Here is a 14,048-nt window from a genome sequence, read left to right as displayed (position 1 = left end):
AGCTCTCCTGTGGGTTGCAAGCGATCAAACAGACACAGCCTTCAAGACGGGGTAGGGGGGAGGGGGTTAGATTGGTTTAACAGAGGGGGATTCAGGAGACATTCCTGAACGACTGTAATCCGGCTCACCGGGAAGGCCACGTCCTTTATTAAAAGTCATCACCAATCGAGGAACAAAGAAGTGCGCACCCCGGAAACAAGGATGTGCTGCAGGCGGGTGTTTTCAAATTCCTGGGAAATTACTTCAAATGTATTAGTGTCTATTTCATGGCATAGCCTTACCACCCCCACCCTCCCCTTACACCCCCCACCCCGACCCCCACCCCCAATGAAATAAGACTCTGAAATGCAGTCTCTGGAGCTATTGCATTTGTCACTCGTGGGCCTGCACTTAGACACTGGTCAGTATTGGAAGGGTTTTCCCAGCACAGGCTCGTGGGTCAGGGGAGGGATGTGTTCTGTGTCGTGTAAAATTTGTTCTGTTGCTTGTCCCGTCTGCTCTGAGTCCAAAGGCATCGTGTTCAAATGTATCTTGCCTTCTCGGTAGCCAGCGCCAGCCTGCGGATGTTGGAAATGCAACCGGCTGCAGCTTCCTGGAGGTCCTGGTCAGGAGACCCAACCATGTCCAGGAGAAGCTGTAACAAACGGAGGGGAGGAAGAGGGGGGCAGGAATCAAACAGTGAGCCTAAAGGCAATGTTAAGCTGGAGAAATGATTTTACACAACTAAATACTTTTTTTTCCTTTAGCATCGCAAAACGGTATGAGATTCCATTTAGGCGAATATTAGTAGCAACCCCCGAGCCCTCCACACTCCACGGCCAGGGAATCGATTTGGACTCCCAGCCACTGCAGACAGGGATGCTTTAGTTCGTGAGTTTCTTATCTTGTCATTTCGCTCTCCTCTCTTTGGTCACAGGGCGTCCTGGTTGGAGTCGTGGTTACGAGTTGGGTGGCTAAGCACAAGGGTCAGCAGTTCGAAACCACCAGCCACCTGATGGGAGAAAGATGAGCCTTTCGACTTCTTGTAAAGAGTTCCCGGCTCGGAAACCCACGGGCAGTGTCTCGTGGAGTCACTTTGAGTCGATGGCGGCGAGTTTGGGTTTTGTTCGAGTGTTCTGCTCATCTAACTGCTGTGGGTTCTGCCTCTGGAAGGTTCCCAGAATCCTTTCTGGCTTTCCCACCATACTGTGCCTTGAGTATTAGCTTAAGACCCCTGGTAGCCCACAGGTTAAAGTCCTTGACTACTAACAGGAAAGTTCAGTGATTTGAAGCCATTGGCCACTTTGAGATGGGAAGATGTGTCAGCCTCATTCTGCAAAGATTTACAGCCTTGGAAACCCCAGGGGGCAGTTTGACTCTCCCAGATTCTCATAGGGTTGGGGGTGTTAGAATCAACATGACTCAACAACAGACTGTTAACAAATCCTCTTCCGTTTACTCTCTCTACATGCTGCCGTCTGCTGACTCACAACCTAACCACATCGGTCCTTTAGGAAAGACTTTCATTGGTTCCCAGATTAGACTAGCTGGAGCCCATTCCAGCAACCTGCCATGGAAGGGATTTTGCATGACAGCCTCGGTATATCTTCACACGCTGCCTCATCTTTTCCCCGCTCCTTTGTACACTCCAGGGCCACGGTTCTCCACCTTTCTTGCCTCTGTGGATCGCACCCCAATACTGAAAATGCCCTCACACCCCCTGCTTTCACAAAAGGCCACTTCTCCCTCAACAGGGCTCACGTACTGCCTCATCACAGAAGTCTGTCCACTCAAGGGTCTGTTGCTGTACTTACATTCTCCCCTTCCCAACAGGTATCTTGGTGAGTACTTTCCCTCCTTCTTTAGATGGTAAACCCTGGAAGAAACCCATAATGTACATAGTGCCTGGTACTTAGATGTCAAATCAATGCTAGAGAAATTCACGAGCCCTTTTGTCAAATTTGATTCTAATGAATAGTTCTGATAAAAGATGCTAAAAATCATATCTGAACCCACATATCTGAAGATTTGAAAACTAAGGTAGAAAGTGTCCATTCATCAAGGACATACTGTGAAATATCAGGCTTTTAGTCTGAACATCGTGGAAAGACATTAAAGATCCTCACTAAGAGCACACCATGATTGTATCTGTATTTCAGAAAGAGGATGTATAGTAACTTACAGAAGATGGACTGCAAAGAGATGAGAATGACTGATATGATGATGCTAAACAACTAGGAAGGACGAAATAAGGCAGAAATGATTAAATCGGGAGGAACACTGGTGGTGTGGTGGTTTCTGACTGAAGGTCAGCGGTTTGAACCCACCAGCTGTGCTGGGGGAGAAGGTGGTGGCACCGTGCTTCTGTCAAGAGCACAGCCCTGGAAGCCGCAGGGGGTTCTGAGTCAGACTTCACCGCACAACGTCGTCTCAGGGGTTCTACCAGGCTCTGTGCGATTACGAAGACTGGTCTTTCTTAGATTTGGACTTTTTGTTCTATATTTGTCTCCCGCTTGATTCAGGGCCTTCTGTGATCCCAAGCAAAGCAGGCGGTTCTGAGGGCAGCAGATCTCTTTCTTCCTGGCAGGGTCACGGAGCCTGGGGGCCCATGCTATCCATCAGGTTCTTTCATTACCTTGGACTTCCTCGAGCTGCCATGAGTCTTTGATTGTCCCCACTCTTCTTTGCTCTGCACAGGGAAGGACCAAGAGTTGTATTCTTGACGACTGCTGCCGAGCTTTTGAGGCCACAGTCATTGCTCCCCACCTTCGGACGTAGAACGTCGTCTTCGTGGATTATGTCATGCCGATTGGCTTTGGTGTCTCCCCAGACTGTGGCCCTAAGCCCGCAAGCCCAGTGACTCGTTCTCACAAGATATTTGGTTATGGCTAAGATGTTTTCATCAATTTCCCCCTTGTTCAGCTCTATGCATGGAAATATTTGTAGTGCATACGCATATGTATCTAGAGATAACATGTGCCAAATCTATGTATGATCATGAGTCTAGTCCCATTTGCCTACTCACAGATGTTCAGCTTGCATGTCTGCCTATGTGCCATTCACAGGTGATTGTTATTAGTGACACTGCCTCAAGATGCAATATTGAAGGATTCCAAGGGCAACATCAAAAGATGGAAAGAATATGTACACACAGTTACTGTCCCCCTAAGCACTGGTTGCCATTCAGCCACTTCAAGAACCAGTGGCACTGAACATGCCCAAGCTGCACTGAAGGCATTAGTCAAAAACACGGCTCCAGGAATTGATGGGTTATCAATCAAAGCATTTCAACAAGCTGCCAAAGCACAGGAAGTAATCACTCTTCTAAGTCAAGAAACTTAGAAGAAATCCACCTGGCCAATCAACTGGAATAGATTCATATTTCTCCTCATTCCAAAGGAAGGTGACCCAACAGAATGTGGAAATCACTGAACAATACCATTAAGAGTACGTGCAAGTATGTTTTTGCTAAAGATAATTTCCAAATGGTTGCAGCAGTAAATCAGCAGGAAACTACCAGGAATTCAAGTTTGATGAATGTGTTGAAGAGCAAGGATGTTTCACTGTGATGACAACGGTTCATTATGATATTTCCAATTACTTCATAAGCATGTGAAAGTTGGATATTGAATAAGGAAGACTGGACAAGAATCGACGCATATGAATTGTAGTTTGGGGGAAAAAATGTTGAAAGCATCACGGACAGTCAGAAGAGCAAACAAATCCATCTTGAAAGCATTATAGCCAGAATTTTCCTTGGGAATGAGAATGGCAAGACTTTGTCTCACATACTTAATAGTCATGTTATCAGGAGTGACTAGTTCTTAGGAGGGAACACGTGGGTAAAATAGGTCATCAAAGACGAGAAAGAATGCCAAGAGGATTGACTGACACAGAGGCTGCAACCCAGCAACCAAGAACAGTTGTGAAGAGAGCGCAAGACCGGGTGGCATTTCGGTGTGCTGCACACGGGGTTGCCAGAAGTCAGAACTGACTCCATGGCCCCTGACTGTGTCCATTACCCCGGCTAAGAATAAGGGTCGGGAGCCCTGGGGTCGTGGTTGCGAGTTGGGCTGTGATCTGCATGGTCAGCGGTTCGAAACCACCAGTAGCTCTGGTAAACAATCTCAGAACCCACAGTCAGTGACTATGAGTCAGCATTGACTCAATGGCAGGGAGTTTGACTTTTTGGTTAAGAATGAAGGACACTCCGCTGAGGTAAGCTTAAAAAAATGGGACAAAGGGAAAAAGCTACTGCATACAAACATTCCTGGGGTGAGGACCAGGTAGTGTGGCAGGGGCCAGACCAAATCTAGGGATACATATGGAAGCCAACTAAAAAGGAGGGGGGAAGGAAACAACAAAAAAAGACATGGGGAGCGGGGGCACTGGGCACTAACCCACTCAAGGGGCGGGTATTGTTTACATCACCACAGGCAAAGAGGGGCCAGACTTCAACCCAGTGTTCCAAGATGTGGATGCAACATACCGGCATGGAGCAGGGAACCAGTGGAGAGGTCTGAGGGGCCGGCCCCAATCCCAACTACGTGAACACCTGTCCCTCCCCCCAGAAGAATTTATGTCAGAGGATAGCACTGATGCTGAATCTCAGGGAGAGGGACATGTCTGATCAGAGCACAGAAACAAATGAAGGGGGAGGAAGAGAGTGGAATACATCCTGGCCACCAAGCCTTGAGGATGATGTTTCCACTCAGAGCAGCCAAACCACAGAGAAAACACTATCCCTCACTGACCCATAGCACGATAGTGGACAACACTGGAGACACAGTGTGGGAATTCCGCCCGATCTGATCCACCACACCAAGGCAAAACACTAAGGGTGTGCAACAGAACAGCAAGGGGAGCAGAGCAATGAAGTCCCCAGGGAATACCAAAAATATACTTTGGGGCCAGGGCTTGGCACCCCATCAGACTCAACTGGAAAACACTCCTAAAGCCAACAAACAGTCCTTGCACCAATTACCGGCTTTTCTTTGTTGTTGTTGGTGCTTTTGTCATTGGCTTTTTGGTGTTGTTGTTTTGTTTTCTTTCGTTGCTTTGTTTTGGTCTGTCTTATTTTTGTGTGTGTTATTATCTGCGCAGGTCTGTCTAAATAAGATAGGCTGGATGAATAATCTGGAGGAGAAAACAACCGGACCGACAGTTCCAAGGGGACATGGGAGAGGGGGAGGTGGGAGGAAAGGAAGAGGTGTTTACAAACCCAGGGACAAGGGAACAACAAGTGATCCAAATTGGTAGTGAGAAGGATGTAGGCGACCTGGTAGGGTGTGATCAAGGGTAATGTAACCGAGAGGAATTACTGAAACCCAAATGAAGGCTGAGCATGTTAGTGGGACAAGAGGAAAGTTAGAGGAAAGAACTAGGAGGCATAGGACATTTATAGAGGCCTAAATAAAGGCATGTACATATGTAAATATATTTATATATGAGGATGGGGAAATAGATCTATGTGCACAAATTTATAGGTTTAGTATTAAGGTAGCAGATGGACATTGGACCTCCACTTAAGTAATCCCTCAATGCAAGAACACTTTGTTCTATTAAACTGGCATTCCATGATATTCACCTTCCCGACACAATCACTGAAGACAAAGTGGGTGCATTAGCAAATGTGGTGAAAAAACTGATGGGGCCCGGCTATCAAAAGATATAGTATCTAGGTTCTTAAAGACTGGACGATAAGCAAGCGGCCATCTAGCTCAGAAGCAACAAAGCCCACATGGAAGAAGCACACCAGCTGCGTGATCACCAGGTGTCGAAGGGTTCAGGTATCATGTATCAAAGAACAACAAATCAAATCATTGTGAATGAGGAGGAGTGCAGAGTGGGGGACCCAAGACCCATCTTTAAGCAACAGGACATCCCCTTATGGAAGGCTCACGGGGAGGAGAGGAGCCAGTCTGGGTGCAGTGTAGCAATGATGAAACATACAACTTTCCTCTAGTTCCTAAATGCTTCCTCTCCCCCCACTCTATCATGATCCCAGTTCTACCTTACAAATCTGGCTAGACCAGAGAATGTACACTGGTACAGATAGGAACTGAAAACACAGGGAATTCAGGACAGATGATTCCTTCAGGACCAGTGCTGAGAGTGGTGATACCAGGAGGGTGGAAGGAGGATGGGATGGAAAGGGGAAACAAATTACAGGGATCTACATATAAACCCCTCCCTGGGAGACGGGCAACAGAAAAGTGGGTGAAGGGAGATGTCGGACATTGTAAGATATGAAAAATAATAATTTGCAAATTATCAAGGGTTCATGAGGGAGGGGGAGTGGGGAGGGAGGGGAAAATAAGGAGCTGATACCAAGGGTTCAAACAGAAAGCAAATGTTTTGAGAATGATGATGGCAACAAATGTAGAAATGCGCTTGACACATGGGTGAATGGATGGATTGTGATAAGAGTTGTATGAGTCCCCAATAAAGTTATTAAAAAAGAAAGAAAAAAAGAATGAAGGACACTTCTGAGTCTTCCACCTATATGACTGAGCCAGTTTAAAGATGGCCTAGATTGGACCAACTTGAATTACCGGACCTACCTTGGTACACTGTAGAGAAGGCATCCAAAAGCTTAGAGAAATTGGTATGTTGGAATGGATCTATCAGGATATTCCCATAGACCCAAAAAGGGGGTTCCTGAGGACATACCCTTTACCACAACCATAAGGAACAAGATGGTGAAATGGGCCCCAGCATCTCTTAAGACTTCTGTAATTGCTATTTTATATGCACCCGGATTAACAGTGGGAACTTCCCTAAGCGAACTCTGACATTTGCCCACAATGGGGCTGATTGGTCCCTGTAATGGTAGAGGGCAGGTGTCAGCACGGAATCAACAGAGGACTAACTGGCAGCCCTCAAGACTTGAAGGACTGCCAGTGTCTCACAACTCTCTCACGGGAGTTGCACTTAGCCATTTGTACTGCTTTATAATTTAACTGTCCATTTCTTGTATTATCTATCTATAATTTAACAGTTCATTTCTTGTGCTACATATATATCTATCTTTATAAATATCTATATATCTATAATTATCAACAATCTGGTTTTGTCTCTCTAGAGAACCCTGTCTAACACGATGACCTTCAGTACCATTTGATACGATGACTGCATTCTCCTTCCCAAAGTCTCAGCTGTTGATGTCTCATGCCATGCTCTCTGAATTTTCCTCTTTTTTTTTCTCATCTTCTCAATTTTTACGGGTAGTTCTTTTTTCTTTTCCAAACCATAAGCATTAGAATTTCTCCCCAAATGCCTCCTCTATTTTCATTCTGCCGTATCTCCCTCGAGATTTCTTTCACTACCTGGCTTCAAATAGAAGCCATATGGAACCATGCTTCCAAAATACTATTGCCACATTAGAGCGCTCTGCTACTCCTGATGTCCCATTTCCTAGACATCTCCCTCTGGAAGTCTGATTCCTCCCAGTGCTCCACCGTGTCCACAAGAGCCATCATCACTCACGGCTCTGGGCAGAAGCTGCTCCAACACACGCTCACTCTTGTCCACACCTCCTCTAGACCTCTTCCAACTAAGTATCATATGATTGTGATCCCCTTCTTCGGCCCGCACATCTTTCAAAGCCATCTGCTTCCCTCCGTCCCCAATGTTACCAACCTCACGCAGTTTGTAACAGCCTTACCCCTGACGGACTCGCATCCTCTCCTCTTGACTCTGCCGATTGATTATTCATGCTACAGCCAGAAAAACTACCTCCAGTGTGAGGTTTACTAGTAAGCAGCAAGATGCTAGAGAAACAAAGGGGAAGGAGGGATGGTAGATTTCCGAGATTCAAGCGAGAGGAAATAAGGAAGCATGGGGGAGGCCAGGCCTGGTGAACTCCAGCACCATTTAACAAACCAGATCAGGGACAGAGGAGCTGGATCATGAGATTGCAGTTCATTTCACAAACAGTAGCATCCAGGCGAGGCTAGAAGGGAAGTAAAAACAAGAGGCGACTGGGACCCTGGGGGGAAATGAAGTGATCAAAGAATCAGGAGAGGTGATGATGAAGTAAGAAAGCACTTTTATTGGAATTGAAGTATAGGACAAAGTTGAAAAATAGGCCACCGTGGTCAGAGAATGGAATATTTATAGTCTGTTTCATACAGTTGATCTGAGTACTGACAAGGGCCAGTGCGTAGTCAGGAGAATGTGTTGGCAAAGTAGAATGAAAATAAATGTTATTTTAGTGTTGCTATGCAGATTGCATGAGCTTATGGTGCTGGGTAAGTGATTCATGTAGATATTATAATCATCCAAGATAGCAGTAGGACGAGAGATTCAGAAGAGCAGGTGTGGAAGGTTTCGATAAATATATATATAAAAACTCTGTAAGGGCAGCATGGGATTGTTATGCAAATAGGATGCAAATAGGATGGCAAGGAGATCTGTGCAATGGAAGAGATATGGAGAATTCAAATGTTGACTCTCCTGTCTCCATCTCCACCGTTACACACACACACACACACTCAAGTTACCCGAGGCCAGACTGTACAGATGCTACATGTACTAATATATTTGGTCTCTCTCTCTCTCTAGGAGAAAATGATAATGAGCAGGAAACACAGGGCAGCACGTTCAAATTGTACGGTGCAAGACACGACAGAGATGTCTTTGTATAGCACTTACACTGAAATCCCTTTCCTAGTTTGAACCCTTTAAACTGTCATCTACAGTTGAGTATTTTTATCAATGTACTTTTTAATCTCTGGCCTTACAATGGAAAGATTTGAAAGCAAATGCCATCACACAGAACTAAGACTACTTCTGCCCCCCAAGAAGTTCACCCGCCTATTTTTCTTTCCATTCTCTTCTAATTTTTAGTGATTTACTTGTTCCCCACCTCCACCATTTTAACCTTACATTCACCTCAAATATTGAGTGCTACCTGTAGATTTGGCTCCTCACGCCTTTGGATCATGTACTAAATCATGAACTAAGAGCAGTCCCACCATTGGTCCTGGAAAAGGCTGCTGTTCATACTTCTTTATTTCCAGATGGCTGAGTGCCTTCCATGAATAAGACCCGAGTTTGATTCCCGGCTAAAGCACTTCATGTGCAGGCACCATCTATCTGTAGATGGAGCCTGGCGTGTACTGCTCCCATGCTGAATTCAACAGAGTTTATACATGAAGACTGATGCAGAAAGGCCTGCTGACCTACCTCCAAAAAACCAGGCAGTGTAAAAAAAAACAGTGGATCACAGTAGCCTGCTCTGCCCCTGAGCACAGGGGCGGTGGCAGGCCGGGCGGTGGCAGGCCGGGTGGTGGCAGGCCCGGCGGTGGCGGACCGGGCAGCAGTTTTCCCATAGATTGCGGAGGGTCCTCTTTCACAGCATCTAACCACAATGTTCCACATGGGCCTATTTCTCCCCAGGCCTGATCTCCCACCTTTACAGGAGTTCTTCAATCAAAATAACACATGCCAACCCATTTGTTGGTAAAGTAAGTCATCCCTGCGGGATATCTAGAAGTTAGTAACAATCTTCCTTTACAGGAATGATTTTCAGCCCTCTGATCTCCCTTGTAGACTTCACGGATACATAAAGCATCGCATGAAAACTCTGCAAACAGGCCAAATCCACTTTAATAGGGAATCTTGACTGTTAACGTTCGTTCACATTGTTCTTGTAGACAAGGCATGCCACCTGCGGGACTTTCTGGGCCCTGGGTTACAAGCGAGCTGATCTGATGGTCCTATTTTATCGACTTGAATCCTATTCACAATGGGATGGAGAAATCATCTCACTCAAATTGCCCTGCATTTACGGTTCAGGGGGTTGGAAGAAAACAGATTGCGAGCTCTGACGACTTCAGGAGCATCCTCTTCTCCCCTCCTCGGGTGGGTCAGCCTGCCTTGCGCCTCTCTGATCCCTCGTCTCTTTCGTGGTTGTGCTGCCGGGTTTTCAATCTGGGAAGAGGTGGACTAGAGCCCTCCTGCTCACCCCCACCCGCCGGGTAGGGCCTTGGTACCTGCCTTAGCCCTTTTGACTCTTTGGGGGAAAGAGGAGTCAAGAGATGGGCTATTAATACCACTCCGGCCTGGATCCCAATTCTGGCTTTCGTCAGGCAAGTCGTGGAATTGCTTAACCCGGAAACCTCAATTGTTTAATGGAATTATGTGCCTCTCAGGGTTACTGCAAGATGACTGGGACGATATGCATACAGGGAGAAAACAAGCAAACAAACTGGGCAAATCCCTGTTCACTACAGCCCCTTCCTCTCCTCTATACCCTACAGGGCCATCTCCCCTCTTCCCCTTCGAATCCCGCAGACCCAAATCTGAAGACTCAGGAGGGAAAGCCGGAGGAGGCACCGGCTGGGGGAATTTACCCTGGGAAGGGGAGAGGATTCCTTGTGGGAGAGAAGAAAACAACAGATGTGGAAGGAGAGCAGGGAGTGGGGTGGGGGTGGGGGGAGCGGGGAAGGCACTCCTGCTCTGTTTCTGAGAGAAAGGGCCTGGGGACCTGGAGGTGGCAGCGTTATTTTGGGAGCAGCTGGAGGGTGAGAGAGGGATGCAGATGGGGCAGATGAGAGGATTTTAAAGTCCGTTAGCAGAGCAGCTCGAGCTGGTTTCAAGTGAGCGTGCAACTAAGATTCATTTGTCTCTCGATGGCTGCCAGCCTGCCTGAGCTTTACTTCTTTGACGACATTCTCTCCTGTCAAGACTGGACCGCGAGGCAGCTTGGCTTCAGGCAGGTTATGCATTTAAATGGCACCGCGCAGTGCCCAGCTCAGAATAAGCACTCGATAAATGGTATTTATAATCACCGTGATGATTTTGCCAGTTCTGAAGTCTGGCTCTGGATTTTATTAGCTGGAGGCCAGCCTCGGTTCGTCGGGGAGGAATGAGGAAGAAGCAATGTTGGCCCGGAAGTCGGTCTAGCTACTGTCAGCACTTCCTCTGGGCCTCCACCTTGCCTCTGGGTCACCTCCATTTGCAATGATGACCCAGGACTCCCTGGGGCACCAGCCCGGGTACACTCTGTTGGGGAGGAACACCCTGCTCAAACTGGGCCTGAACCCTGCCCGTGTCTCCCCAGAACTGGTTGCTGCTCTCCGGTCCTATCCCGCCTCCCCAAGAGTCATGTGTATTCATGCCAAAGCCTCTGGAGCCTGTTACATAATCCCACACGACACACTGAGGGACCATGTGCAGGGTGGAAACCGAGACTTGTTGGTTTCCCAAAGGGCGTTGGCAGACTGGCTATTTCAGGGATCATTCAGAGAAGCGTTGTTTAAGAGAGCAACTACTGCATCTTTGCCGCCTCTTTGTTTAAATCAAGATGGCGAATCGATGCACATGCTGGAATGGATGAAATTATCCTTCTATTACCTAAGGAACTCTGGGGGTATTGGGGGCTTTGCATGGGCTGTTAACTGCAACGTTGGCTGTTCAAACCCACTAACAGCTCAGTGGGAGAGAGATGAGGCCGTCTGCTTCCTGTACAGACACACAGTCCCTCAAACCCTGGACGAGGTCAAGCTCTGGCTGAATCCCAGTCAGTGGCAGAGAGTTCTTGACTAGCTTCTAGTCTTGAATACAGGAGTATTCACTCACTGAGGGATTTATTTTGCCCAACTTTCTTGAATTAACCATGGTGGTCAGTGCAGTTTTGTTTTTTAAAATCATTTTATTGGGGGCTCATACAACTCTTACCACAATTCATTCATACATCCATTGTGTCAAGCACATTTGTACAGTTGTGGCCCTCATCATTCTCAAAACAGTTGCTTTCTGTTTGAGCCCTTGGTATCAGCTCATTCCCCCCCCCTCCCCACTCTCCCCTCCCTCACAAACCCTTGATAATTTATAAATTATTATTTTGTCATATCTTACACTGTCCGACGTCCCCCTTCACCCACTTTTCTGTTGCCCGTCCCCCAGGGAGGCAGTTATATGTAGATCCTTGCAATTGGTTCCTCCTTTCTACCCCACCCTCCCTCCAACCTAAAAGTTTGAATGGCAGAGACCAGCAGGACTTGGCTATATTAAAGATCTACAGCAGTGTTCCCCAAAGTGGGTGACTCCCACCCTGGAAGGGGACTGCCAAAGCAGAGAACCTACACTTTCTCCTGGATCATGAGCTGTAACACACACATTTTTAACTGCCAGAGAGATAGTGAGTGTTGTCTATTTGTGTGGGGTTTTTTTTCCTGAAAAGCAGGTGGTCGGCTAAATAAGTTTGGAAAGCTACCGTAAAGTACAGGCAGAGGCCCCAGAAAAGACAGTTAATCAACCCAAAATAAAAGGCAACAATACAGGAAAATGAACCCAAACATACTGCCATGGAGTCGATGTAAAAAGCTAGTCTCAGTAACCCATCCCGGAGCTCTCCCCTGTCCCGCGGGGTTGCTAGGGAACAGCTCCCAAACAGTCAGCTGTTGACTACCCCATGGAGCAAAATTCTGTTCCAGGGGTGTCCCCGAGTGGCAGTCGACTCCCCAGCAACTGGTTAAAGTGTAGGTGAGAGTGGCGTTGACAGACACAATGAAACCCAAGCAAACCTACAAGAACCTTCACACAAGATAAAGGGGAAAAGGCATTTCTCAAAACCGTACACGCAGTGGGGCTGGGACGCTGCTTCCTCTGCTGCCCAGTCTCTCATGGGCATCAGGCCCACAGGTTACCTAACTTTTGTGTAATTCGAAGTCATGATTATTAGCTCCCAAGCTTACTAGATGCCAGGCACTGTGGTTTATTGGGGCTGGTTAGCCGTGGCTGCTCTGCCCAGTGTACTTCGCCAGGAACATTGTCGCTGTAGGGTAGAGGGCTGGAGGGACTGGATTTTTCCCTGTGCTCCCAGAACGGATTACTTAGCGCTGGAGAGGCAGCAGTAGCCCGTAGCTCTGGGTTAGGGCGGCACGTGAATTTACTGCTCTTCCTGCCTGTGACTATAATTCATTTATTTATTGTCAGCGCATGTCGCTGGTTGCTCTGTTGCTGTGCATGGGTCGGATGCTGTTTGGCCGCTCAGATGAGCTGGCGCTGCTTGTCCGCCAGACACGCCAGTGCAGTCTGTCCTGCACGCGAGGCTGCGGGCCAGCATGAGAGGGAAACATAACGGTGTTTCCCACAGGCCTCTGGAAGCCCCCTCGGAGAGGGTCTTGTCTTTGAAATCAGGCTAAGGGATATGTCTTTACTTTTCTTAAGGGCTTCGCCAGCTTCTAGACCAAGCAGCGACTGGTGCAAACCCCAGGCTGGCGGGCAGCTCACAGCGAGGAGAGAGTCACACGTGTTCTCCAGCGACTAACACTCGGAGCGAGGTGGAGGTGGCTGCTTTGTTTTTTGTTTCAGTGTTTTGTGATAATTACTTCAAAGGAGTCATTTTCCACAGAAAGTGAGACACAAACTGGGGACAAGTAAATATGGAATTGGCATCTACTCATTATACCCATAGATTTTAAAAATTTAATTAATTTAGTTTTTGATCTTCAGGCTTTTTCCAACCATAAAAACCATTTTAATATCATAAAGAGGAAAACACCCTGGGTTTACCTTTTTGAAGTGTTGGCTCCCATAGAAAACTTTCCTCTTTATAACCCCCCCCACCCGCAAACGCACCCAAGGACTTTACATTTATAGGGAGTTTCATATACACACCAAGGAAAACTAGCCCCCTCGCTCTAAAACTTAATTGCATAGAACGCTTTAAAACACCGTTCAAACAAATAGCTTTTTACAACTTCGGAGTGAAAGAAGACCGACGTGGCGAGCGGCGAAACGCGCGGTTTATGGATTCGGCTGACACGAATACTTCCTCCGGCGGGGGAGGCTTTGATCCCCAAGTCCGCAGCTGTGACCCGTGGCTCACATCACCCGTAGGTGAGACAAAGGTAGCCTGGGAATCCGGTATCTGCATCCAATTTTTACTTTTATATTTAACTGTTCATGATTTTATATAACATTTCAGCCCTTGGGGGGCGGGGGTTGGTGGGGGACAGAAGGAAAAATAAAACAAGCCAACCCTGTAGACCCATTTGAGTGATAACAGATTTCCTTGTGGTTTGACTCGCCGTTGTTTGGGTGAGCGCAGACTGGAA

General features: G+C 47.2%; 1 protein-coding gene across 1 annotated transcript in view; it reads right to left on the bottom strand.

The window, feature by feature from the left end:
- Positions 1-520: 520 nt before the first annotated feature.
- The window catches only part of ODAD2 (outer dynein arm docking complex subunit 2), a 212,250-nt gene continuing 198,722 nt past the window's right edge, over positions 521-14,048 (bottom strand). The window contains exon 19 of the mRNA XM_075550914.1: positions 521-634. Coding sequence (XP_075407029.1) covers positions 521-634 — 114 coding nt within the window. The remainder of the gene's footprint in view (positions 635-14,048) is intronic.

Source organism: Tenrec ecaudatus, chromosome 5 (assembly GCF_050624435.1).
Source record: "Tenrec ecaudatus isolate mTenEca1 chromosome 5, mTenEca1.hap1, whole genome shotgun sequence".
NCBI lineage: Eukaryota > Metazoa > Chordata > Mammalia > Afrosoricida > Tenrecidae > Tenrec > Tenrec ecaudatus.
This window is presented reverse-complemented; position numbering and strand designations above follow the sequence as displayed.